This window comes from Molothrus ater, chromosome 24 (assembly GCF_012460135.2).
Source record: "Molothrus ater isolate BHLD 08-10-18 breed brown headed cowbird chromosome 24, BPBGC_Mater_1.1, whole genome shotgun sequence".
Taxonomy (NCBI): domain Eukaryota; kingdom Metazoa; phylum Chordata; class Aves; order Passeriformes; family Icteridae; genus Molothrus; species Molothrus ater.
This window is the reverse complement of record NC_050501.2, coordinates 4,085,626-4,112,635: the sequence shown is the minus strand read 5'-3', so window position 1 is coordinate 4,112,635 and position 27,010 is coordinate 4,085,626. Positions and strand designations below refer to the sequence as shown.

Sequence of the window (27,010 nt, the reverse complement as noted above, 5' to 3'; positions counted from 1 at the left end):
CGGCTCCCGCGGGCGGGCAGAGCGCGCGCGCGGGCCGGAAGTGCGTGAGGCGGAGGCGGAGGGGGCGCCTGGTGCGGAGGGGCCGCGGCGAAGCGGCGCCGGTGAGTGCAGGGGCACCGGGGGGTCTGCGGGTCCGGCTCCGCCCTCCCCGCCGCCACCGGGAGCTCCCCTTACCTCTCCCTCCTCCCCGCGCCCTCCGCAGCCGCCTCGCCCCGGCTCTGCCCACTCCCCACTCCCGCCCCTGCTGGGCCTCACCGCGGCGCTGCTCCCCCCCGTTCCCGGTGTCCTGGCCCCGCACGTCCCCGGGCGAGGCTCGTTCGCGGCTCTCGGGACCGCTCTGGCCCGGCCCCAGCGGCGCCTCGTGGTAGGCCTGGGCCCGGGCAGGCCTTGGCGCCTCCTCGCGGCCCCGGGGCCGGTTGGGCCTGCCCGGCCCTTTCCCAGAGCCGCTCGTGGTCCGATGTGGTTTTCGCAGCCTGTTCCGCTGCCCCATTCCCGGAGCTCCCCGTCTTCCGCCCGCGCCTCTGGGCCGCGCCCTTTAGGTTCCCCTCTCCGTCGGTCTGTCCCGGAGGTCCTGTCCCGGTGTCCCGCGGCGCGGGAGGCGCTGCCGGGGCCCGGCACCTCGAGGGAGCCGCGGCCATCACCCCGCGTCCCAAGCCCCGCGGGTGTGCGGCTCCCGCCGCGGCGCTCAGCGCCGCCCTGTTCCCGGTGCGGCGGGAAGGATCAGGATCGGTGCTCTCTCACTGCCCGCTTTGCGTCCGCTTGCTCGTGAAGTTTGGCTGAACTTCAGGCGATGTGGCAGAAAAGGCGTTGCAGTGGCTCAGACACACGTGTGAAGCCTGAGTCTTCGTTTTCCATGTACTGATAAAGGGTTTTTTCTGCTAGTTTGTGGTGTTTTGGGGAAATGAACGTAGTTGAGGTTTCTAAATATGCGTTTTGAAGCCTGCCCAAGGTGATTGTCACTGTATTTCGTCCTGGATGGGGTTCTGGGTGTTTCTGTGGAAAGTGACGTGGTAAGTGTGGAGTAAGCAGTGCTCCATGGCATCAGCAAATCATGGCATGGTTTGGGTGGGAATGGACCGTAAAGCTCATCCCATCCCACCCTCTGCCATATGCAGGGACACCTTCCCCTACCCCAGCCTGGACACTTCCAGGGATCCTGGGTGATCTGTGCAAGGATCACAGAGAGGAATTTCTCCCTGATCTTCAATCCAAACCCACTTTCAATGTGAAGCCATTCCCTGTGCCCTGCCTTGGGAGGAGCAGGTGAACTTGTGTGTGTGTTTGTATGCAACACCATCATCTCAGGACCCGTCAGAGGTGGGGGACTCCTTGATTTTTATGTGTACAGTGATGTGCCAGATGCTGTGGCACGAGAACAGATTTGCTGCTTTAAATGAACAATGTAAAACCATTTGGAAAATGGTCTGAGTTGTCTGGGAGCTGGTGCTGGAAGAGAAGAGCCTTTATTGTTGCAGCAGCAGGGTCACATCAGCAAACTGACATTTTCAGGCTGCTTTTCCTGAGAGCACAATTAAATCATCCAGTTCCTCTCTGGAAGGACTCCTGAGAATTCCCTCTCATGGGGAGCGAGGGCAGATGCTGTGTCAGTGCTGATGGTGTGTGACATTTCGGGTGGGCTTTACTGTGCCCTTGGTGGGTGCTGGGCTGGGAGAGCAGCTCGCAGGGATTGGGTGTCACAGCCTTGGCTCCACTCACTCAAAAGGTGTTTCAAAGCTTTGCTTCCCAAAAGAGAGTCAGTGTAGGCACAGGAAAGCAAATGCTAGGATACAGCGGTGTCTTCTCCTGGAGTCTTCTGTGGTTGCTCTGTGTCCTGCTCTGGAACTTCACAGGTGCCCAGCATGGAGTGAGGAAATGGCTGGCTTTGTGACCTTTCAGATGGGTTGCACAATCTCACAGCAGATGAAAGGACAAAACAGGACAGTTAGTGTAGAGAGCTTTTGCAAATGTACATTTTTGTGTCATAGGATCCTCTGGAGGGTCCAGGGCCTTGTGATTTTTGTCTATCATTTCTTTGGGTGCTGTTACATATTTTTGAATTGCATCCTTCCTTCTAGGAATTATTGTCCCTACTTCAGCAGGAACAGGGAGGGCAAGTAAGGACTTGATTTGAACAGTTTCCTCCAATGTCCTTAGGCAGCTGAAGGCTGGGAATGCTGCTCCTGAGGCAGTGCTCCAGTGGATGGGCCTTGGTGTCTGCTCCACATGAGTGTGATATGGAAATGCTGCAGTCTGGTCACAGGGGGTTGCAGAGTTCTGGGGTCTGAACCCTTCCCCTCCAGCTGGGGGTCTGCTCCATGGGGTGAGGGAGGTGCAGGGCTGCCCCTTATCTCATTTTCACATCCTTTTTGTCCAGAGATCCAGAAAGGAAACCTTTTACCTGTCAGGTTATTGCAAGGGGAGGTCAGGCATTGGGAGGGAGGGACTGCCCAGGGAGGTTTGGAGTCCCCATCCCTGGAAGTGTCCAAGGAACACCTGGATGTGACACTCAGTGCTCTGGGCTGGGTAACAAGGTGGGGATCAGTCACAGGCTGGACTTGATGATCTTTGAGGTCCTTTCCAACCTAAATGAATCTGTGAAGAGATGACCTGGCCCTGGGGAGGAAGTGCCTTCCCAAGGTGCTGTAAAGAGCAGTGGTGCTCTGGCTGCAGCCACGTGTTCACCCAGACTTGTTGGCAGCAGCAGCTGGAGCAGCCATGGATCCCTGCCCCTGTTCTTTGTCTGCCTGTGTCTCTGCTGAGTTATACCCTGCTGACTTCCTGCTGTTTTCCATCCTTCCTAATTCCCTGCCTCTCTGTGAGCTGTGTGTCTCTGGAAGACAGTTCTGCTGTCAGTGCTTCAGCAATGCTGTCTGGGAAGAGGCTTCCCTGGACACTGGGCTTTGGCCCAGCCATGTGCCCTGACCTTCACTTCCAGTTCTTTTTCATGGAAGTAAGGCTTTGTCATGTGTATTGTAAAAAAATGGATATTCTGCTGATGGGGTTATGATAATAGAATTTAGCTGTCTGCTGCTTTCTCCAGCTGATTTAAGTCAGGAAGTGTGTAAAGTATTAAAGAAAATGATCATTTGGGTCAGGCCAGGCATGTGGGCTCACAGTGAGGTGCAGGAAAGCTGGTGAAACACTTTCTGACATTGGTGTTGCTATTAGAAAACAAAAATGTTATGGTTATAAAACACCAACACATAGAGTAAGTGACAATCCATGCACATCAGCAGATCTAAATTTAGTTTACCTGTTCCCACTTTCTCTGTTGTCAAAGAAATGTTGCTTTGGGAGGCCTAGGGAGTGCTGAGCTGGGCTGGATAAGGCTGAGGATGCTTTTCATTGTAAGGCCGTGATGTTCCCTGGTTGTATCCCTGGAGGAATCGAGTGGTTTTGCAGAAGTTTGAGTATTTTTCAGCTCACTTGGCTTTGTCTTTGTGAAAGGACAGTTTGTCGTGTTGGAACTCGTTAATTGTTTGAGCAGCCACAGAGCCCTTGAACTTTTTCTCCATTTCTGGAAAAGTTTACAGTATCCTGAGCTGTGTTTAATGGCTGCACGTGCCAGGGCAGGGATGTGGGGTTTGGGTCGTGTGGTTTCCTCAGAATTATGGCGGTACAGGGAGTTCTTTGGTGAGGCAGGAATTGCAGGACATTTAGCCACATCGTTCAAGCCATGGACATTGGAAGAGAAAGGAGTGGTGGTGGCAGTTACAGAAGCTGTTCTGGCTCCCTGGGGAGCTTGATGGTGCCAGGCTGTGTGACAGCTCTGCTGGCAGTGGGGCTGTGCCAGTGCCCCTTGAGCTGCCCCCGTTCCTGGACACAGTAGTGCATGTGCTGGACAGGCCTGGGAACAAGGCTTAAACTGCTCTGAGGGAGTCTGTAGTGAGTCCCAAGATGAGGAGGTTGTTAAGTTTGGCCCCAGCAGCTCATCAGGTCTTTGTTCCTGCTGGTGCCAGGACAGATGGGTGCCTGGGAAGGAGCTGGTGCCATTTTGTTTCCGGGTGACAGGCTGGGTGTGTGGGTCTGGAGTCTCCTACCCTAAAGGAAACATCCTCCCCCTCCTCACAGAGAAACTGTGTTAGGAGAGCCTGAGCATTGAGGGAGTCACTGCTGGGAGCTTGGAGAAGTGAAGAGTTCCTGCTTAATTTAGCTTTATCATGTCAGAGCTATGAATAGTGAAATCACGGGATCACATTTCATGCCAGCTGGGAATGGTGTTTGCGCTGCCTCACTCCATGGTAACCGGAAGCTGCCGGGCCTTAAAAAAAAAAAAAAAAGTGAAGCTAATGGCACACAGAGATGGCAGCTGGCTGCCCTGGGGGTTGTTTCCCACCCCAGGAGGAGTTTTCTGTCCGTGCCCTTGCTCCTGTCACACCTGAGCACCGCTTGTGCCTCTCTGGTGTCTGAGAGTGCGGCCTGTGCACAGCCCTGCTCCCAGCCCCAGTGATCCCACAGCAAGTGCCCTGCTCACAATTTCACCTCCACAGTCGTCACCCGGCCATTTTTAGCCTGCCATGATTTACAGGGTAAGGTGGGTGTGCAAACCCCAGAGAGCCCCTGCTGGGACTGCAGGGTGAGGAGCTGGTTCAGCTGGGCACTGCTCCTGCTGCTGCCTGGGGTCGCTCCTGCCTTTGGCTGAGTGAAAGCAGCAGAGGAAAGCGGGGCAAGGAGCCCCCCAGGAATGGCTGCTCTGGGAGCGCTGGAGGTGATGGGGCTGTGGGGTGTCAGGCTGGAATTCAGCCCTCCAGGGACCGAGGCTCAGCATTAATGATGTTAACTAACCTGTGCCTTAACACGGGGCTGGACATGTGATACCAGGTGCCATGGTATACATTGTATTTTACACCTGAAATAATTACAGTAATTGCTCCTGTGGGGCTGTGGGTGAGGTTGGTTTCCCGAGTTAAGACCTGTGTATGCACTGTCTGATCAGATGGAGGTTATTTTCATGGCCTTCTTTTATTGGGAAACAGTGCTGAGATGAATGGCAGCAATCAGAATCCTTTCCTGTGCTGCTAAAATAAAATGATTTACCAGTGTCTGGTTTGGTTTAAATTTGATTTTCCTTTTTTTACTTAGGTCAATCGCTTCTAAAGAAGCAGTGTTTAGAAGCAGATTTGATGGGACACTTGTACAAGGTACGTGAATACAGCATGGAAAATTGTTCAAATAAGTGTTCAAATAATTGTTCAAATAAACTTATTCCATATGTACAGGATTCCTGTGGATGGGCATTTCTCTCTGTTTTGAAGTTTGTCAGACTGTAGGGATGGCCTGGTCTGGTGCATTGTCCTTACAATAATGCCACAATTAGAAAAAATAAATAAAGAACTTTAAATGTTATACCAGGTCATGGAAATCCCTGAGGTAGTGGGATTCCCATTAAGGTAGAGATAAATGAAGTGCTGGCTTGAGAATATGTGAGTAGTTTTGCTCTTTTCAGCTTATAAATGACATTTGCTGGAGTTTGTATTTTCATAGGTTAAATGTGTGGAGAGTTGTAATCCCTCAGGAGATTTTTTGGCTGACACTATACTGTGTATTGCAGAAGAAATTCCAAAGAACCCCCAGTCAAACTGTTTTGCTGTTACTTGCTGTTTATTTGGAAGCAGAACTTCCACGTTTTTAAGCGTGCGTGGCGCCTGCTGGGCTCCAGCTGGCAGACACCTGAGAGGATGGAAATGTCCTGGAGGGTGCAGTTCATCCTCCCTTTGCTGAGAACTTCACTTACACACAAGTTCGAATTCTTTGAGTTAACTAATTTGTGGACAGTTTTCTTAAGGGGAGTAAATTGGACCATTTCTTGCTTCTTGTGGGGGTTGCAGAACTCCAGGCACGGATTCCCGGCCCCCCCAGCATCCAAAACTGCTCAGAACAGCAGGGCTGGCCTGTGAGGAAGCCATCAATTTGGGGAAAGACCTGATCTTTCTGCTTTTCCCAAGCTCTGTAAATTTGGACAGAAAAAGCTGATGAAATAGGTTTTTCCCTTTTTTAAAAATTATGGCTGTTTTCTTCTGTGTTTAACAGAAATTCCAGCCGCCCAACTTCTGTAACAAAAGCCCCCAGATTTCTAATCAGCTTTTTCTTGGATTGTTTCCTTGAGCTCCCTGTCACTAAACTGTCTGAATAACAACATATGACTTTTTAAGCTCAGACATTTGTAAAATAGTGTCTCTCAAAAAGCCAGTTTCAAAAAGTCACTGATTGGGGTTTGTAGCTGGTCAAATTAATTGGAAAGGGATTGTTCAGCACTACAGTCTGCAGAATCAGTTCTTTCCACAAGAACCTGTAAATACTCTTCCAACCATTCCACAGAAACTGCTTCTAATTATCTGAACCCAGGGCTGGAGCTCAGGGTTAAACTTCTTTAGGGATTTGTTTAATGATGTGAGAACCCAAATGTGCTTGAAGGAATATCTTCATTTTGAAAGCACATAGACTAGAGAGAAATTGAAACTGCTGCTGACAAATTTGTGTTTCTCTTGCTGTGGCAGAATAATTTTGGATGTTTAGCTCTTGTTAGGGTAGAACACTCTGTTTTGTGGTTAGGTTTTTGGTAATTTTTTTTTTAGCAGTGTTGTCTGGGACATTTTTTGCTGAGGAGGTCAGTAGGTGTAGTTGTACCTTTGGTTAATGTGTGTCATAAATCTTCTGAAAACACACTGGTATTGGATCTGGGAAGAGAAATCATTCTGCTTTTTGTTCCCTCAATGAAATTTGATTAGAATTAACATTTTAATTTGCTCCTCCCTGGCTGGCTGTAGGAACTGTGCATGTGGCTCTACCTTTCCTCTCAAGTTTTCCACTGATATCAAGAACATATTTTAAGCATCTTGCACCAAAAATTAGCTTGAAAAAGAAGAATAGAAAGTGAGGTGTTAAGAGTTGGGTTCTGAGCTAACAAAGATGAGCCTGCTCTCTGCACTTGCTGCTGCACTTCAGGGACATGGAGAGAGCTGCAACTCTTTATAAGCTTATTTTTGCAGTGATTGTTGTTGCCTCATTATACAGAGCACACTTTGTAAGGTATTTTGTGGGATTATTAGTTTTTTTCAGAATGAACTAATCTTGTTTGGGTTTTGGGGCTTGGGATTAGGAATTGTAGAGCTGGCAGAAGGAGAATTACTTTTTTTTTTTTTTCTTTCCTGATAATGAGGGGTGTTGAGCAAATGAAGGAGCAGTTCAGCTGTTCCTCCTGAGCTGAATGTCTGTGCTGGTGACACCAAATGGATGCCAAGAGGCTCGGGCAGAAATGTGCTCTCTAATGAGGTGCCACCTCATTTGCTTTGGGCCTCACAGCAAAATAAATCACAACAGCTTCACTCAAATGCTGGCCAGTAAAAAGCAAATTTTTGTTTTCCTACAGCACTTCCAGAGAGCTTCTTACAAATGCTTTTACAAAACATTTAATATTTATGAGCTGAGTGTTTGCAAGCACTGTGTGATAAACAGAAACCACTGTAATGAATTTCACCACACTGCTTGTGTCTGAGGCGTGTGCACGAGCCGTGTCACTTGTTTCCAGGTGTTTTGGGGTTTATGCTCAGATAGGAACACAAACAGCTGCCTTGGCAGGGAGGTGCATGCTGCATTCCCTGTCCAAGCTTCCAGCTGTGGTGCAGGATCCTCACTGGCACCTGGGCATGGAGTGGGCTCAGCTGGAATGTGCCAGCTGGCTGCTCTGGGCAGGGCTGCTCTGCAGCAGCTGGGGAAGGGCTGAAATCCCAGCTCCTGCTGCCTGAAGGACCTCGAACAACGGAGTGCAAGATGGAAAGAGTCACAAAGTAACACAGGCCAGTTGGAAGCAGGGAACAGATTCCTGGAAAAAGGCTTTTTGACAACCAGCAATGTTTTCGATTTGACCCATGACTTGGCACATGGAAATGTTCTTTACAGTGTTCTGGAATAAGAAACTCCTGGACTATGATTTCCACTTCAGCACAGAGCGTTGAGCACATTTCCCAATTTCCTTTCACTATCTGAAAGAAAGGTTTGCTACTCCTGCCTGTTGTGTCTTGACTTGATTACTTTTTCTGTAGTAGTGCTCTAAACACAAGAATAGTATTTTTCTCCAAAGGAGAATCCAGGTTTTGCTCTGGATGACACCTCTGTGTGGGGGATTGTGGTGGTAACAGTGGTGTTTGGGAAATAGGCAAAAAAACCCCAGAGCCCCAGGGTCACAAAGCAAGAAATAATGGATATGGCAAACTCTTTCTGCCACTGTGAAAGGCTGAAAGTCAAAGATTTTTGTATGATACAAGCTGAGATTTCTTTTTGTGGACATTTAGACTGATGGACAAGACAACAGAAAAATAATAAAAACAGTTCTGTGGTGCGTTCTTTGTGGCTTTTTCCCAAGATTGGTAAGCAGGATTTAAAAATCACTAAACTTTGCAACTCCACCTTTCCTCTTGGGTAAGAACAAAACTTAATCACCAGTTCAGAGAAAGGTTTCAAGGCTACTTGAAAACTGCACTTTTTCAGTGAAGTAAGGACAAGAAATTAATACCTTTTAACAAGTCTATTTTATGGCTGAACACAGAGTAAGTGACATTCTTGCTGTTAGCTCAGAGGTTTAATAACATGGAGTAATTTCTGAGGTTGTGTTTACTGTTGTTTTCTCTCCTAAAACCTCTGCCCCTCCAGCCGTGCATGGAAGGATTCTGAAATGTAACTGTAGACCTGTCAGAAAAGCTCCCAGTGGACTGGTGGCTCCCTTGGATGATGGCCATATACTGATGGATGAATTGTCAGGAATTGTTTCTGTTGACTTGTGGATTCCTTTAACAATATGGGAAAATCCTTAGTCCTGAGCCCAGTAAGAGCATTCAAATGGGCTGAGAGAAATGGCTCCAGCACGGCTGTACAGGTGCACTGACAGATGTGTGTCACAGCAGGTGGGATGGGGCAGGGGAGGTGGAGCAAGGAAGGAAGAAGATTTAAAATTTTGGAAGCATGAAAGGATCATTTTGAAACCTACATTTTCCATAAAAGTCCATGAAAAAATTCCTGGTCAGCTGTGATGTGTGTGTGTTCCCTGAAACACTGGGGATCTGATGAATCTTTTGGGTGCAGCAGGAGCTTAGGGCAGCCAGTTCACCTCTGGTGGCAGCACAGCAATGCATGTACAAAGGTGTACTTTCTTCTCATTTCAGGTTTCCTTCCTGATATCATAATTGACAAAGCTGAGACGGTGAAATCTGACAGAAGGGTGCAAGGTGTGAGCCTGCTCAAGCAGGTAAGCACAGCAAATAAAATATTCACAAGAGGTAAAACTGCCTGTCTTGGGATTTGTAATAGACTTCTTTTATCTCTTCTCTTCTGGGCATGCTACAAGTTAGACTGATGGTAAAATTCTGCTTTCATTGTTGTTGTGCAAAAAATACGGAGCAGGTTTAGAAGAAAAATATCAGCCTTGTGTCTTGGAATGTTTGGACTTGTCCTCCTAAGTAAGTGTAAAATATAAGGGTAAAGTAGAACAATTTAGTGAAAAAATCCTGGATGTCCTGGAAGAAGTAGTATCTATTTTTGTTTTTTTAATGCTATATTGATTAATCTCTTGATTTATGCCCTGGTGATTTTTGGGAGAAGAGCACTGCTTCTCCCATATACCATAACTGGCCAGATTATTAAATGTCACACTGATCTAAGTGTTAAATCCCATATTGTGCCATGTGCCCTCCTCCAGCTTTGCTCTTGGCTTGAGCATTGCAGTGATTTCAGTCAGTGGCCTTAAAAGTTTTCCTTAACTATTGTGAACATTTAAATTCCAAAGCTGTGGAAGCTCTTGGAAGGGCCCAGCTGTGAGAGACTCTCAGTGGTGACCTTTTTTCATTGCTGCAGAGTGGAGCAGAGTTGTGCCTCCCTTTTGGGCTCTGTCAGGAGGTAAAACATTAACTTTCCTGCCACTGTTTCCTGACAATAGTTTGCCTTTTGGGCAAAGTCCATCGTGGTACTTTAGTGGGAGCATTTGCTCCTCTATTGTTTCCATCAGTGGTCTGCTGGATTGCCCTGAGGGTGTGGGAATGCAGAAAGCAAAGTTTGCTCTAGGCAGTGTGGTTTTATGACAGATGAACAAAGCTGTCAGGTGTCTGTTTCCCAGGGGGTGGTGCCTTTACCAGAGCTTCTAAACAGCACACAGATGACATCCAAAACCAGGATGTTTTTGGATGGGAGACTACACTCCTTGGGAAGATCTGCTGGGCAGCTTAGAACTGGGCCTGCAGAGGAAACAAACCAAAAAACAAAAGTTGAAAATCCCTGGCAGTGCTTCCCAGCAGGACATGCCTTCCAGATGAGTGTAGCCACGCTCGCCTGCTGGGAGAGGAGATCTGCAGCAGGCAGCAGCATCAGCCTTGTCCCTTCCCAGGTGCAGGAGGAGCTGCTCTTGGGGGGTTCTGTAGCTGTAGGAAGGAGGTGGGACTCTGGCAGGGCAGATTAAAGATGAGTCCCCATAGCACTGTGCAAATGTTTCTGCTTGCAGTGCCTGCTCAGGGCCAGACACTGCATCTCCAGGAGCTCCGTGGGCAGGGCAAAAACAGGAATGGCAGGGAAGAATGGGAATGGGAGGTCAGCAGCCACTGCTGTGCTCAGAGTTTGTCTTTGCTTCACTTACAGGCACCTCTTTATTTAAAACATACAAAATCCTTTTTATAAGAACAGATGCTTTCAGAGCAGGGTATTTTGCTGAACATAATTTATCTGAGTCAGTCATTCTTAAAACTAAATGTGTATCACAGTAAGTTTACAACTGCAGTTAGCTCAGGGGAGCTGACGTGACTCCAGTGTGCAATTTGTTTAACCTTTTAAGTGCTGGTGGAGCATAGCAACTCTGTTTCTATCCTAGTAGGAGTTACTTCATATGTTAGGAATGAATCAACTTTAAAATGTTGGCAGAGATAAAGAATCCAGGACGTGAGCGTTTGGCACACGTTGCACACACCAGGGTGGTTTGGCTGGGAAGTGCTGTAGATCAAAGTGAAAGGCAAAAGCTATTAAGCAGATCAAAGTGGTAATTTAAAAATCTATTTTGGGGTCTTCTTGGGATTTCCTGAGAGTTGGTGCCACATCTTCTGTATCTTGCAGTAGTTCCTGTTACCATTTCTTTCTTCTCCTCTTCTATGTTTTGGTTTCCAATGCTCAGCGTTGGATTGTTGTGAGCAACAGAGTAGGAAGTGTTGCAGGAAGTGGTTCAACAGACATAGTCAGTGAATTAAAAGGAAATACTTAAAAATTTTCCTTTCACACGTTCTTTCTCTGAAAAATCTCCAAGCACAGGAACAAACTTTGGTTCTCAGTAGCAGTATCTTTTGATTTTCATTCCTGGGGTAATGGGGAATACAACATCTATTGTTTCCTAACAGAACAGGAACATCAATTTTATTATTTTTCCTGCATGCTTTCTGATGTGGAATATATTCAAATACTTCAGTTGAATTGATCTAACATCTTTAGTATAGTTAAAGGGAAGAACAGGAGCATGTAACATGATTTTTTAAAATAAAAGCCAGCTTCCCATTTCTAGAAAGTCCCAGCTCTGGTGATGAACCGCCATCCACTCTCCCAGCAGCTGCTCCTGTCCCAGGCATTGTGTTTTTCCTAGAAGTGCCCTGGCAGAAGTTGAAGCCTTTAGTAACCATATATGTAATTTTGGAGAGCCTCTGGAAGTGAAGGCATTGCAAGTCAGTCCTCTGGAATTTCCTTAAAATGGGTATAACAGCAGCAGCCACACTTGATCAGTTGTGTTTATGTACCTGAATGTCTCTATTTTTAAACAGTGGGTAAAAAAAAAAGATGAAGTTTGTGCTAACAATTCCTTTTTATTTCTGGCTCTTTTTCATTAGTCATTGTAGGTGGAAAGTTTGTTGGTAACTTATTGAATATGCAATTAATGCAAATTTTGCTCGTTGGTAAAGGAGAACAGATCAGGGAGGGTGTAGCTGAAAGATTTGTGTGGTCAGACTATTCCCTTGGAATCATCTTCCAAGGGACTTTCTAACCTTTACCTGGATACATGCCTGAAAATAGCCCAGGTAACTCATAATTACAGCTATTTTGAGTCATTTAGTACTACAGTGTAATCTCTTCTGTCTCTGAATATTTGGAAGGACATCTGATTTATTTTGGCTGCAACAGAACTCCTGGCTGGGTGATCCACACTGGTGACTGATCACAGCAACTGCAGGAGCTGCACAGGCAGAGAGGACAGGACTGAACCTGAGCAGAGCTGTGCAAAGAGGGTCCCATTCCTGTGTCTTGGAGTATCAACTCTTTTTTGATTGCCTCTGAAAGTTTAGATAAAAGTTTATGGGGTGGGTTTTTTGATGCTGAGCTTTTTTATTTCTTCCCTGTCGTTTAAAGCAGTGGCAGCTGGCTGCACAGACAGGGATGTGGCTGCAATTACATGGAATTTTCACTTCCATGGACTAGTTTGCCTCTAGAGGTGTCCTTGCCTCAGCCAGCACCGTGGCCCTGCCCCTTCCCAGGTTTGCATTAACTCGGTGCTTTCAACTGTCACACTCTCATTTGTGATTACTCTGAGTTTAGAGCCTTTTATTCTTTTTGCAGTTTTCCTCTTTAGACTGAAATAAACCTTCTATTCTGAGCCCAGCACCATTCATCTGTTCCTAGCAGGCACTTCAAACATTCCTATTTCCAGCCTTATCAAGCTCCACGTCCCCGGAGTCTGTCAGCCTGCCAGGTGCTGCCTGTCCTCTCCTATCAACCACATGCTTCATTTCTCAAATACTTCTGTGTCCCTGTTTCCCTCAGGTGCACTGACAGGTGCTTGCAGAGATGTCTAAAACAAACAAATCCAAGTCTGGCTCGCGTTCCTCCCGCTCGAGGTCGGGGTCGAGGTCCCGCTCCCGTTCCTTCTCCAAATCCCGCTCCCGGTCCCGCTCCATCTCCCGCTCCAGGAAACGCAGACTGAGGTGAGTGTGCAGCCAGAGGGTGGGACAGGGCTTTTCCTCCCTTGCAGGTGGTTTGTCACTTAGCTCCTTTCCAGGGAAAGATTTTGATTAGATCCCAGGACAGATAACGTCCTGTGGGTCAGGCTGCTTCCTGCCAGCCTGTGCTCTTTGGGTGTTTCTGTCACTTAGGAGAACAAATAAATAAATAGGAGAGTATGATGTTTGTCAGCACAGTCAAGATCTTTATTTTGAGACTTTGGCTTTTTTAAGGATGCATTAATGTAATGGATCCCAGACTCAAGGGTCTTTGTAGATGTCATTGTGTGGTTTTCTCCTCTTGAGAAGTGAATTCAAGCAAGTTTTAATATCAGTTTTAGACACTGCTGTGAAAGGTGGGAACAATTCTTGATATATTCCTGATAATATTCTTCCCTTTCCAGTTCTTCCCTTGCTCCTCCCCTTGGCATACAGGAGCCAGGTAACAGGGAAGATCCTCCTGGAGGAATAAAGTGAATAAAAAATAATTTTGCTACAGTTAATGTTAAGAAATGATTAATATGTGTAATAGTTGTTCCTCTCTCCCTGAATTGCTTCTGAGCAGGCCATTACAGGCTTGTGTCTTCCCTGGATGTTGTTTTTTTCCTTTTCTTTTGGCTAAGCATTCTGCATCTGGCAAAGCCATTCCAGTTGGAGGGGGTGTAATGGTGTTCTCCTGCCTTTTCACACGTATTCTGAAAACCTCTGGGCTGTGAACACATGCAAATGTTACCAGTTAGAGATTTTAAAAGTACAGAAGCTCTGATGAATGTACGGTTGGAGAAAGAGGGACATGACAAAACTAAATTAGAGGCGGAGACTTGAGTCCAACCGAGCCCTGTGCAGAAGGAAGCTGGAATGTTGGAAGATCCATGCTCATTTGGGAATATCTCCTAGCAGTGAAGGAGCTTTGGCAGTTGAGAAAAAGGCACCCTGTGTAAACCTGATTGTTTCCTCTGTGCTGCTGCTGCTGAAGCTACTTCTGCTTTATAAATAATTCCTTTTTTTTAAAAAAAGGAGTCTGAATGGAGGGGGTCAGCCCAGCCCAGCCCCTCTGCCTGGCCTTGGGATGTGCTCCAAGGTAGGTCTGGTGGGATCTCAGCATAAAAGGCCATTGCTGTGTACTTCAGGATGCACCACAAATTATTTTATTCTTCTTTTGGTAGGTTTCTGTTTATCCTGAGTTACATTGCTGTGTTGGAGTCTGCCTAGTATCTTCTGCTTTCTTTATGACTTTATTTCTCACTTCTTGTAAATGCTGGGGATTTAGCCCTGGAGCAGTGCAGTGCCTACAGTTCTGGGGGCTAGCAGAGTTGGGGGAATTATCACTTTTGGTGCTTCTTTTACTGCATAACTTTTACTGTATTTTTCTAAAAAGATTTCTGGTAAATAGTCTGCAACTTTTGGAGTGAAATCTTCCTGCTGCAGCCTCTCTAAATCACTAGAACAGATTTTGGAAGCGTCGTACGACAGGTCCTTGTTGATAATTGATCACAGATGCAGCAGTTGTCTGAAAATTGAGCGTCTGCTCCTCATGCCTTGGACTAGAGCTTCTTATAACTGGTCCTTGCCTCCTGCCTCTCTGCTTTTCCTTCTGGTCACTGTTGTTTGAATGAAGAAGTGCCTCAGATAAGTTTTTTGCTTGTTTGAAGGATTGAAAAATCTGTTAAAATGGTCATTAAGCTGTTTGTTGGCAATGATTGGAGTATGAATAAGAGTTTCCTGCTAAACTGTGACCTGTTTGGTAGGAGGAAGAAATGAAAATAGAACTAAAGTTCATCTCTGACTGCACGTGTGTGCTAACCGTGTAGGAATTCCAACAGCAGGTTGTTCTCCTTCGCTTCTGGGGGTTTGGGGTGTGAGAGGTGAGGAGCAGCAGTGAGATCTGTGTGAGGAAGTTCATGTCCATTGGAGTACGACCAGCGTGTGTGTCAGAGCCAGAAAGGGCTGTGGAGTGCAAGAAAGGGCTGTGGAAACCATTCCAATGAATGTTATTTACTAAAATTCCATTCGGAAAAAATCTCTTTTCTATTTCAACTTCCTAGTTTGGCCAGTCCTTCCTGTAGCTCTAGCATCTGAGCTACAACGGGACCTTTAAACAGTTACACAACCGCAGCAATTTAATGGGAGAAGCTGCTGGGACAGTTAGTCACTGGAATCCGCATTTTTCCAGGGTTTGTGTGTTCCGGGATTCGGGTTTTGTGGATGTGGGCAGGGACATCCACAGCGGCACCTGGTGGTGCCTGGCAGAGGTGTCCCAGAGCTGTCCCTGCCCGGGAATTCCATGGGATGGAGCCATGGGATGGAGCCATGGGATGGTGCCATGGGATAGAGCCATGGGATAGAGCCATGGGATGGTGCCACAGGATGGTGCCATGGGATAGAGCCATGGGATGGAGCCATGGGATGGTGGAATGGTGCCACAGGATGGTGCCATGGGATGGTGCCACAGGATGCACCTTTGGGAGCTTAAACCCACAGGGCAGCATGCCCTTTGCCCTGCTGCTGTTGGAGTGTAGCCATTTATTGAACTTGCCTGACTAAAAAGTGAAGTTTCATCTGGATTATCAGAATTTTAAAGTGCATCTGAAGTTGGGACAAGAGAGGGAGATTTGGGGTCTGTTGCAATAACAGTAGTAGTCTGATTTGTATAAAAAATACTTCTTTGTGGGTGAGGTATAACCATGACCTTGAATTGTTAAGGGCTGGATGCTTGAGATCTGTCACTTTTTCTGAAGCTGGATAACAGCCATTTTCATCCCAGCAAAATAGAGAGCAAAGTGTGCTTATCATGGTCTCTGCAATGATCCTGAAATCAAATACTTGACAGTATCACAGGTACAAGTTATTTCCACTGCAATTTGTTCATGGCAAAGTGTAATACCTCAATCAGATAAGGGTAAACTAAAGGATTTTCTTTTAAAAGCTTAGAAATGAGTTTTTCAAAGTCTTTTTAAAATATGTCTTCAAATAAAAAGTTGTGGCAGAAGAATAAACTCCAAAAATAAATTATGAAAAAAACTATAACAAAAAAAAAAATTGTGTAATTCTTTTTTTTAATCAGTTCTAGGTCTCGTTCAAGATCCTATTCTCCATCTCACAACAGAGAAAGGAACCACCCACGGGTCTATCAGAACCGTGATTTCAGAGGCCATAACAGAGGATACCGGAGACCGTATTATTTCCGTGGCCGGAACCGAGGGTTTTACCCCTGGGGCCAGTACAACCGAGGAGGATATGGGAATTACAGATCCAACTGGCAAAACTACCGCCAGGCCTACAGCCCTCGCAGGGGGAGGTCGCGCTCCCGCTCGCCCAAGAGGAGATCTCCTTCCCCAAGGTCCAGAAGCCATTCCAGGAATTCTGATAAATCATCTTCCGACCGCTCAAGGAGGTCGTCCTCTTCCCGCTCGTCCTCGAATCACAGTCGGGTTGAGTCTTCCAAGCGTAAATCTGGCAAGGAGAAGAAATCATCCTCCAAGGATGCCCGGGCATCTCAGGCTGCGGGAGACAACCAAGGAGACGAGTCTAAGGAGCAGCAGTTTTCAGGAGCCGGGGCTCAAGATGCCAAGGCATCCGAGGGATCAAAAGCGTGGCAAGATGTCAGCAGCTATGGCACGGGCTCCACGTCCAGAGGGTCGGTGTCGGAGCTGAGCCCCCGGGAGCGCAGCCCTGCCCTCAAGAGCCCGCTGCAGTCGGTCGTGGTGCGGCGGCGCTCGCCCCGGCCCAGCCCCGTGCAGAAGCCGAGCCCGCCACGCTCCAGCCCGTCCCCGATGGGCTCTGCTGCCCAGAGCGGCTCCACCTCCTTCCAGGGGGGCTCCCACCAGAGCCCCTTCGAGCACGGCTCGGCAGGAATGAGCCCCACCAGAAAGAGCCCGGTGTGCAAAAGCCCCACACCCGTCAGTTCGCTGTATGGTGCCGCTCCGAAGGAGGAGGGCACGGCTCCCGGGGGAGGAGCCTTCTCCAAGAGGCAAGTGATGTGTTTTGTGGTGTTGGGTTATTTTTTGGGTTACTTTTGAGGAGCCAGATGCACATGTGGGTGCTCCATGAGCTGTGGCAAGGGGCTGGGGCAGGCTCTAGCTAGGAAGCTGTGCCAGCATACTGCCAGCTCTGGGCCTGGCCCTTTCTGAATTATGGAAAAAAATCAGCCCAGAGTTGTAGGAAGTTGGAATTGGTTTTCCAGCTTGGATAGTTCTAAAGATTGTATATATTCCCTGCAAAAATGTTCATAGCCCATGAACATTTGAATTGGAGATTGCCCAAGGAGGTTTCTTGGCAGCTGGAAGCTCACATTTCCCAGTTACATACATGTTGGTTATAGACATTTTTAGTGTTGCCTTCTGGAATTGTTAGGTACTGTAAATTAGAAGAAATTAATTAAATCCTAATGCATATCCTGCTGCAAACAGCGTGGGGCAGGTGCAGCTGCAGTGCTTGTGCCTGTGTGTGTGGGTAGGGTGAGAAACTAAAGCACCAAATACATCTCTAAAATGAAGACAGCCTTCCATGCAGAAGGCATCTGCTTCCATCATTCTCTAGATTAATCCACTGCAGATTGTGCCCAAAGGTGACACTTTGTTTTAAAAGATACAGCACTATTTACAAGTGCTTTCAAGTCTTTTATTGTTTTTAAAGATGGTTTGAGCTGATTCTATATTAAGGATGTCTGAAATTTAAAAAGGGAAAAAACTCCTGTGACTCTTTATTTGGACTTTCCAAAGCATAGAGCTGGTGTCCGTGGGCTTTCCTGCTGTCCCACAGAGCCAGGGTTTTGATTTGTGAATGCTTTAAAACTGTTCAGATGCTATAAACCAGCTGAATTGTTCTCAACAGAAGTGTTTTATCTCTCCCAGCAGCATATTCTCCTCTGTTAACCTGTTTGCTTTTATTTGTGTTTGCAGTCTGTCATGAAATATTTAGCTTACCTATGAAACTTGCATCCCAAATTTGAAGTAGCTTTTGAGGCTTTTATTTCCAGTATGTTGTTAAAAGCAGAACAGTCCAATTTCAAAGGTTTGATGTGTTGTTCTCCTGAACCAGGTTTGTAAGTAAATAAACAGAGTGGGTAAGATGTTCCTCTTTTCCTTCCAATGCATCTGTGGGTCAGCTGGGTTTGATTTGTCCTTGAGCCTCATTCCATCAGTTCTGCATATCCATCTCCTTGTACATTTGCTGAATTTAGTGAGAACAAAAGTCTGAATTCAGGCTGAGTAATCTGCTTGACATTTTAATTATTTTAGGGCCTAGAGGCAGCTTTCAGTACATGCATAGCTTGGTTCTCTGAAGTTTTGACTCTTTGAACTGAAGAATTGACCTCGTTGAGCCCTAATAAGAAACCTCCTGTAATGTCTCTTTATGATCAGGTATCTGGAAGAGCAGAAGACTGAGAACGGGAAAGACAAAGACCAGAAAGTAACAAATGCTGAGAAAGAAAAAAGTAAAGAAAAAGGGAATTTCTCTGAGTTGGGATCAACAGATGGAAAGGCAAAATCTGACTCGTACGGATCGAAAGCTGACTCGGAGAAGGGATACCGCGGCAGCCAGTCGCCCAAGCGCTACAAGTTCAGGGATGACTTTGACAAGCTCAAGGTCCCAGAGTTCCACAAGGAAGGTCATTATGGGAAAGATGAAACAGATGAGCAGGACAAGAAAGACAAGGCAAAGAGCCGGAAAGATTCGGAATTTGATGATGAGCCCAAATTTATGTCTAAAGTCGTAGCGACTTCGAGTAAAAGTCAAGAAGAGGATAGGTCAGGAAAATGGGAAGGTGTGGTGTTCCTGCCACCTGGAAAAGAGAAGCAAAGGAAGTCTGATGAAATGGAGGAGGAAAGCTATTCTGAAAGATCCAAAAAAGAAGAGAGACCAGGATCCAAGAGAAATGAACCTGGTCACAGGGGTTTTGTACCTGAAAAGAATTTTAGAGTGACCACTTACAAGTCAAGCCAGGAAAAAAGCTCTTCCCCTCCACCAAGGAAGGCTTCTGAGGTGAAGGAGAAGCCAGGCACCAAAGTAGAGGGGCTAACTCCTGGCAAATCCTCCTTTTCCATTACTCGTGAGGCCCAGGTCAATATTCGAATGGATTCCTTTGATGAGGATCTTGCACGGTAAGGATCTGCCAGCTTTTGAGCAGTCTCAGTTGTGATGTTTTTTCCTGTTTCTCTTCCTGAGATCCCCATGTGCTTGCCAAATGTGAGGAAGGCTAAGCAATATTGCATCACAATTTGTGGTTTTGGGAGCTAGAGATTAACTTTTTCCTAACCTTTGCTGTGTAAGATAGGATGTACCAGGCTCTGGGAAGAACCCCAGATGGAGTCAGGTACTCAGTGGCTTCTGGCTGAGGGAAGCTGAGTTGTTCAGGGGAGCTACTGTGCTGCTTAAATCCCTTTGATTCTCTGCTGTGTGTTTTACTGCTCTTATTCCCCATGCAGCATTAGAATAGTGACCTGAATTATCACAGGAACCTGGAGCAGTGTGTTTAGGGATGTTTAAAGGAGCTCTTTGCTCATGCTTTTGAGTACTCATGGGTGCCTCCCTAATACCAACATAAACCATCAGTGAGCTCCCAGCTCCTGCAGAATTAAACACCTTAAATTGCTCTCCTTCACCCCATTCTTCTGTTTCATGGGCTCTTCTTTTTCCAGTCCCAGTGGCATATTGGCTCAGGAGAGGAAGCTGTGCCGGGATCTTGTGCACAGCAACAAGAAAGAGCAGGAATTCCGCTCCATTTTCCATCACATCCAGTCGGCTCAGTCGCAGCGCAGCCCTTCTGAACTGTTTGCTCAGCACATAGTGACTATAGTCCATCATGTAAGAGGTGGGTCAGGAGTCCGTGTGTCCTCGGGGAAGGTTCACTCCTGCCTTGCCCAGATCAGTGGGGTTTGTGCACTCAAAATGCCTGCAGTTGTTTTCCAGCAGATATTCCAGAGATGAGAGCAGCAGCATGATCACGATCATCTTTATTTACATAAATACTCCTCTGCACAGGCAGAAGGTGTTCTTGTTTTTACCTGAGCAATATTCAGAGTCTGGGACTTAGAATGTTGTGTTCTGATGAGTTTGTGACTCGCTTGAAGAAATTGTGTTCATTTCACTGAAACACCAAAAATTGAAACTGCAGTTTGTCAGCAGCATTAGAGCTCATCCCCACGCTGCTTCACTGACCTGCACCTGGGTTTTAACAGGCTGTGGGATGGGTGGGCTTTGTCTTTTTACAAAACTGGCACTAATATTTTGGTATTGTTTGTTCAAACCCCTGACAGAGCATCACTTTGGGTCTTCAGCTATGACGCTGAACGAACGCTTTACCAAATATCTAAAGAAAGGAATGGAACAAGATGCAGCTAAAAACAAAAAGAGCCCTGAAATCCACAGGTTGGTGCCATTAGACACTGCCTTAACATTGCAGAAGCTCTGGAATAACTCCAGAATAATTCAAGTATATAACTAGCTTCAGCCAAAAAAAGGAAAAATATGGGAAATTTTAAATACCTTTGGAAATACTGATCTGCTTTAAAGGACATTTGATCTAAAATCTTCAGGTTCTTATGAGCAAGGTTATATCTGTGTTGTTTTGTTTTTTTCCTTTAGGAGGATAGATATATCTCCCAGTACTTTTAGAAAACATGGATTCTCTCAAGAGGAATCGAAAAGCTCCAGAGATCCTGGCTTCAAGGTGAACTGTTACTCTGATTAGTTTAATTCAACAAAATGAGTGCATTGGGCATGAACTTAACAGTGATGTTTTTGTTTAAATTACTCTCTACTTAAGTTTGTGTTTTTCTTTTAAGGATGGGCATAATTCTAAAAATGAACTACAAAGGGTTAATTTTTATTAAAAATGTATCAACAACCTTTGTGAAGTGGTTAGACTATGGTAAATGACCCCAAATCAATTGAGGTGAGCTTGAGAAAAAAGAGAGGATTTTTGGAACAAGTGCCCATGATGAGAGAAGAGACTTTTTGTGATATTTTTCTGCTTGTAAGTATGATTAACTCCATTGTTACGTGCAATTTTGCCAACCATGTTTTCAAAGACATGCATGTCAAAAAGAGGAAAGTAAAACTAAATGCTGAGCTAAAGCAGATACACTATTAAGCAGTTGATAAATTTTGTTCTAACAACTGACTGTGCCATTTCTGTTGATTGCTGTTACTTTAACATTCAGCACTTGTCTTAGATCCAGAGCATTTGGGATTGAGTGTTTTAGCTTTGCTGAGTAGATGACTGTTAAGCCATTGCACTCACTGTAAACAATTATAAAAAAGGCTTAACGTAAAATGTTTGAGATTTTAACCTTTGTTTATTCACCTTCATACATATTTACATTGAAGAGATTTTAACCAGTCCTGCTGAAACCTTACTTGTTTCATATTTGTTTTCGATTTTTTCCAAACACACTTGTGGCTTGACATGGACGATGGTGAGATGGATTTGATGGGCCTGAACTCTGAGCATCAGCTTGGCAGAGTGTGTTATAAACGTGGTTTCCAAACAGCTCGCCAGCCTTCCGTGAAACAGACGTGCCCTCCCAAACCCAAATAGGTGTTTGCTGTGCCACATAAGGGAGCTGCTGCTGATTTTGTCACTTATCTGTCATCCATCGTGTTGGGAGCAGTTTTATTCTCAGAGTAGAAATTAAAGCTCTTTGCCTGGGGAAAGTAGAAGAGCAAAATATCAAAACAAAATGCCTGCTTTCACTCCTGCGTTATTTGACATATTTATTTAAACAAAAAAGTGGTTAGAAACTCATGTAAGTAAAAATTTAACAGCTAGAGAATTACTAATCCTTTTGTATTTAATTGAAGGCAATTAATTTGATGTATGTTGCATATCAAGTTGTACAGTTCCCAGGATGAGTGTTGTGTAAATGCAGTAGCAATGGCTGAGGCTGGGTGTTGGTACCAACATGGTGTAAGGCTTCCTGCTGCCCAGTTACCTGTTTGTCAAACCACAGCCACTGTCACTTAGGGCAGGCAGCAGAATCTCACCCAGGGCTCAAAGGAGGAGCAGGGACAACAGCTGCTCCTTTCCCAAAGAAACTCCTAATCCCTTCTTGAAGTACCAATTTAAATACAGTTCAAAGCAAGCATTGCCAGGTGTCTTTTATGTTTGTTTTTAATTAGCAATGTAAATTTAGTTTTAATTTTTCATGCAGCTGGTGGGTTTTTGCTCTGTGAGACACCAGCTTGCCTTAGCAGACTTGGCAGGACTGTGGGAGACACGCAGTGTGGGCTTTGTGGCACCTGTCACACGGTGCCCTCCAGCCCAAGGGAAGGAGCTGTAGGTGGCATCTGCACCCAGTAAATCTTCCTGACAGATGTAGTAATGCCTTCCCATCCACGGGATGTTGGCCTTCTCCCAGACCCCTTGGATGCTGCATTCCACTGGCCTCCTCCTGCCCCTTGGATCACTAATGTTAGGTAGCTCCAAGCAGCAAAGAGCTTTTGCTTCTCCCAGAGTGTCACTTTTAGATCTGGGGTTCAAATCCCTCTGGCCCCTGCCCAGGTGAGACTGTCAGCAGGACCTCAGGTGCACCCATGGGCCTTCAGAGGGCTCTGCCACGCTGTCCTTGTGGTCCATAATGAGCTGCATGGGATTCCCAAGTTGTTCACATCCTTGCTGGCTGTGGTGTACAATAAATGTCAGCTTCCATGTCTCCCTCCCCTCTACCAGACTGTTTATTTTAATGCTGTTTAAAGAGGAGATTAAAATTTTAAAAATCAGTTATTTTTAAGGGTAGGAAAATTGAATTCTGACAGACTTATTTTAATAGTGCATTATTTGACATCTTAAAGTGGAATATTCATTAGTGCTCAGTTAAACTCCAGTTCTCCAGAAGTCTGTGCAGTCAGTAAAGCAAAGTAAATGGTGCTGAGCTGGGGCACTGCAGACCTTGTGTTCAACTCTGCCCTCCCTCTCCTCTGCATTTGTAGGCTGAAGGGAAATATAAGGACGACCCTGTTGATCTGCGCCTTGATATTGAACGCCGTAAAAAACATAAGGAAAGAGATCTTAAACGCGATAAATCCAGGGAGTCGGTGGACTCGAGAGATTCAAGTCACTCAAGGGAAAGATCAACTGAGAAAACGGAGAAAAGTCACAAAGGCTCAAAGAAAAAGTATGTAGGAAACCCAGTAGCCATTTCCTTGTGCCTCTCGTGTCTCTGCTGCTCAGGTTGGAGACGGCACCGTGTACAACAGTTGTGCACACAGTTGTGCACCTGTGACATAACTCCTCCAGTGGCCTGAGCTACCCCTCTGCGTGTCGTCTCGCTATCATTGTATCTCTCAGAAACACTAAATAATTGTAAAAGGTAGATGGGAAAGCTCCATGTGTCAGGATGGGTGAGTCACTTTTCCTTCTTGTTCCTGTTGTGTCAAGAGAGAAACAGCCATGTTAAAATGACTTGGCTTTGATGTTCATTTAATCCTTTTCTATTAGCTTAATTTTCCATTTGACTAAAACTCCATGGATGCATGCTAAGCTGAGAGCAGATGGTGTAAACACCTTAGGAAGGAGCACCAAGTTCCTTCAGGAGAGGTCTTGGGCCCTGTGTGAAAGCCTGAGCTCTTACCATGGCTTTTCCTCTTGTAGTAGGAAAAGGAGAGCATGGCATTGATAAGACAGTGATAAAGAAGTGGTTTTGTATCTGATGGGTCACAGCTGAGTGCCTAATGCTGTTGTGTCCCACTCCCCTCCATCCCCACCACTGGAACAGGAAACACCGACGGGTGCGCGAGAGATCCAGGTCCAGCTCGTCGTCGTCGTGGTCCTCTCACTCCGTCAAAGCAGAGGAGTATCCCGAGGAGACTGAGGAGAGGGAGGAGAGCTCCACAGGCTTTGACAAATCCCGGCTTGGGACTAAGGAATTCTCTGGTCCAAATGAGAGAGGAAGAGCGAGAGGAACCTTTGTAAGTGTTCTCCACCCCTGCTCCAAATGGTCTCCACCTGTGCCCTGAGGGTTGATTCCCAGAGGGGGCAGGAAGTGGCTGTTGTGTGTTGCTCTGTCAGTTCAAGCTACCCTAGAGGAGAAGCCCTCAGGGTGATGAGCTCCAGTGTAATCACTCCAGGTTTAGAGCATAAACCAGGTTGCTGGGGCTGTGCTGTGGGCAGCAAACTCCAGCAGAACAAAGCCTGGAAGCTTCTGTGCATTAGTGATGCTGAGCAGCCCAATGGGCACACGCTGTGCTTCCACTGGGGTTTGGCCATGCTCATGTGTGCAGTCCATGTACAGTCCTGGAAATGCCCCTGGGTGATTTTCAGCAGCTTTACAGGAGCTGTGATGTGCTGTGTGATCAGATGAACTGAAAATCCAAAAACCAAGAGTGCAGGAGGTGGCGTGGCCACGTTAAAGCCGTCCTCTTGCTTTAGTGATGGGTTTTAGAGGTGTTTTGGATGGGATGGTGGGAATGTTGGGAGCCCTGGAAGCTGGCTGGGGTGGGAGGATTCTGCCTCTGCAGCTGTTCTATTTTTCTCCTCTGTGTTGCTGTTGCAGCAGTTCAGAGCTCGAGGGAGAGGATGGGGCAGAGGCAACTTTTCAGGCAACAACAACAGCAACAGTGGCGGCAACAATGACTTCCAGAAGCGCAGCAGAGAGGAGGAGTGGGACCCTGAGTACACACCTAAGAGCAAGAAATACTACTTGGTACGTACCTGGGTGCTGAGACACCCGCGTGCTCCCGGTGTGTCCGGTCTCAGGTGCTTTAGAGGCGAAGGCACCCGCTGTCACTGACACACCAGGTAAGGCTTCGGGTGACGCTTCACGGGCGGCTGCCGGCTCCTGCCTAAAGAGAGCTCGTTCCTGCTCCCTGTAGAGTGGTTCCCATTAAGTGGATCCCCAAGGGCGGTCGCAGAGGCGCGGTGCAGGGCGGTGCCAGCCTGTCTCACCTGCTGTCCTTGGCTTCCCGTGCAGCACGACGACCGCGAGGGCGAGGGCACGGACAAGTGGGTGAACAGGGGCCGCGGCCGTGGCGCCTTCCCCCGGGGAAGAGGCCGCTTCATGTTCCGCAAGTCCAGCACCAGCCCCAAGTGGGCTCATGACAAGTTCAGTGGGGAAGAGGGAGAAATCGAAGACGACGAAAGCGGAACGGAAAACCGGGAGGAAAAGGACGCCCTGCAGACGACCGCCGAGTAGCCGCGGGGCCCGCGCGGTGCTGGGAGCTCTGGCAGGAGGGGAGGGGTCAGGCTGGTGCTGGGGTGTCAGGGTGATCCCCACGTGCTGAGCAGAGCCCTGGAGAGCAGCTCGGAAACCATCCCGACGTTGTTTAACTGCATTTCCAGAGTTCAGCCTCCCCAAGCACGGACTGGGACTGATCCATCATTTACGCTCGGATCCGCTCCTGGAGTTTCTCTTCCCAAAGACTTCTCTTCCCTTCTGGACTGGATACGGTCAAGCGCTGGGTGAGACCCCAGATTTTCCCTTCTCTGTGACCTTATGGATGGTCGGTTATTTTTTGGTAACAGGCTTTGAGGACGATGTGGTTTTAGTTTGTGCCCACCTGACCTCACCTGTCCTGACATTTTGTTTCTCTTTTATAATTTGACCCAGTGATAGTCGGGCTTCACTTGCCCGCTCAAATTTTCCTCCCCTATTGTGTATTCAATTTTCTAAATTCTGCTTATTTTAGGCCTTTACATACGTAGTAGCATCAATTCAGAGATAATTTTGGAAACTATTTTTGGTTCTTATAAATAAGAAAATAATGAAGCATGTGAGTAAACATCTAAATGTTCATTTGTTGGGACCAAACTGCTATGACCTTTTTTTTTTTTTTTTAACTTTTTTTAATGTAACAGTTGAGTTTAGGGCCTTTTAAAAATTATTGTTTTCCTTTTATGTTGGAAGTTAACAAAATTAGCATGGTTTAAAAGAGAAAAAAAAAATTATACCCTACTTCTGGCCACTGTTTGTGTTCACTATTAGGCCTGGTGTGTGCTGGACCCCAAACTGCTTGTAGCATTTGTGTCTCCTCCCTGCAGCTGGTTGTGACCCGAGTGCCCTTTCCAAGGTGACACAGTTTTCTAAGGAACTTCCGAATTCTTCTTGGGGAAAAATATAAATGGAGATGAGAATTTTTCAGTATTTTTTATTAATCTTTTTATAAAACCAAAAAAGCAGATTCCTCCTGAGCTGGTTGAGGACGGCCCTTAGGATGCATTTCTTTTTATCTTCTACTTTATTCTGGAGCAGTTTGTGAGGGTTCCCGGCCAGGTCTGAGCCTGGGCGGGGAGGCACAGCCGTGCCCGTGCTCCCCCTGTCCCTCTCCCCAGGATTGCTGTGCTGTTCCCCACACACCAGCTAGAGTTTGGTTTGTTTTGACTTGAACAGTTCCTGTTTAGCAAAGCCCCGAAGTTTGTTTATGCAAATAAAATACAATAAAATAAGTCGTAGGTGTAACTCTGCTTGGTTTGTGTCCTGAGTTGCTGGGTGGGAGCCTGAAAGGATCAAGGAGCAACAGGGGAGCAACTCCCTCTTGGGTTTTATGCACTAATAGATAATTGAGCTGCTGTTTTGGCAGCCTGGGGACAGTGGTGATACAGCCACAGGCCCTGTCTGCTGCCGGCAGGGATTGTGTCACCCGTGCACAGGAGCAGCTCCATCCTTCCCACCAGGAGCTCCCACGGGCTGGTCCCGGTGCTGGGCAGGTACAGCCCTGTGTGCTGCCCTGCCTGGAGCCCAGCAGCAGCTGCTTCTCCACCGCTGCCATCCCAAGGGAGGCTGCTGGGGGTGCTGCTGGCTGTGCAGCCTCTGCAGGAGTTCAGCTTTCCTGGCTGCTGTGGGTGACGGTGTTGGCCAAGAGCTGTTGGGGCAGTGCTGGGTTAACGGCTGGTGCTTCCCTTCACACTCAGCCTTGAGCCAGCCGGAGGAAATGGGTGCCCAGTGTTCCCAGCTCCTTGGCCTGAGTGGCCACAGCTGGGGAGTGCAATGGAATCTCTGTTCTGCCATCCTTCTCTGCCCTGCGGCTGATTCCCAGCCCCCCTCCCTGCCCCCAGCTTGGTATTCTGGGTCAGGTGCGTTTGGCCAAAAGGAATATCCACGCTGTCTCCTGGAGCGGGCGGT

General features: G+C 46.9%; 1 protein-coding gene across 2 annotated transcripts; it reads left to right on the top strand.

Annotated features, from left to right (window-relative positions):
• Positions 1 to 44: 44 nt before the first annotated feature.
• Positions 45 to 26,347, top strand: THRAP3 (thyroid hormone receptor associated protein 3). 2 transcript variants are annotated; one of them, XM_036396921.2, is made up of 13 exons: positions 45 to 101; positions 5,083 to 5,141; positions 9,159 to 9,241; positions 12,775 to 12,935; positions 16,015 to 16,920; positions 18,314 to 19,054; positions 19,592 to 19,764; positions 20,210 to 20,321; positions 20,538 to 20,622; positions 22,884 to 23,068; positions 23,669 to 23,861; positions 24,449 to 24,595; positions 24,863 to 26,347. In XM_036396921.2, exons 4-13 carry the CDS (start codon positions 12,799 to 12,801, stop codon positions 25,082 to 25,084), a joined length of 2,901 nt encoding a protein of 966 aa, XP_036252814.1. In that variant the 5' UTR covers positions 45 to 101; positions 5,083 to 5,141; positions 9,159 to 9,241; positions 12,775 to 12,798; the 3' UTR covers positions 25,085 to 26,347. The 2 variants fall into 2 exon arrangements, with proteins under 2 accessions (XP_036252814.1, XP_036252812.1); XM_036396919.2 differs by having other exon boundaries at positions 46 to 101; positions 24,446 to 24,595.
• Positions 26,348 to 27,010: the final 663 nt, after the last annotated feature.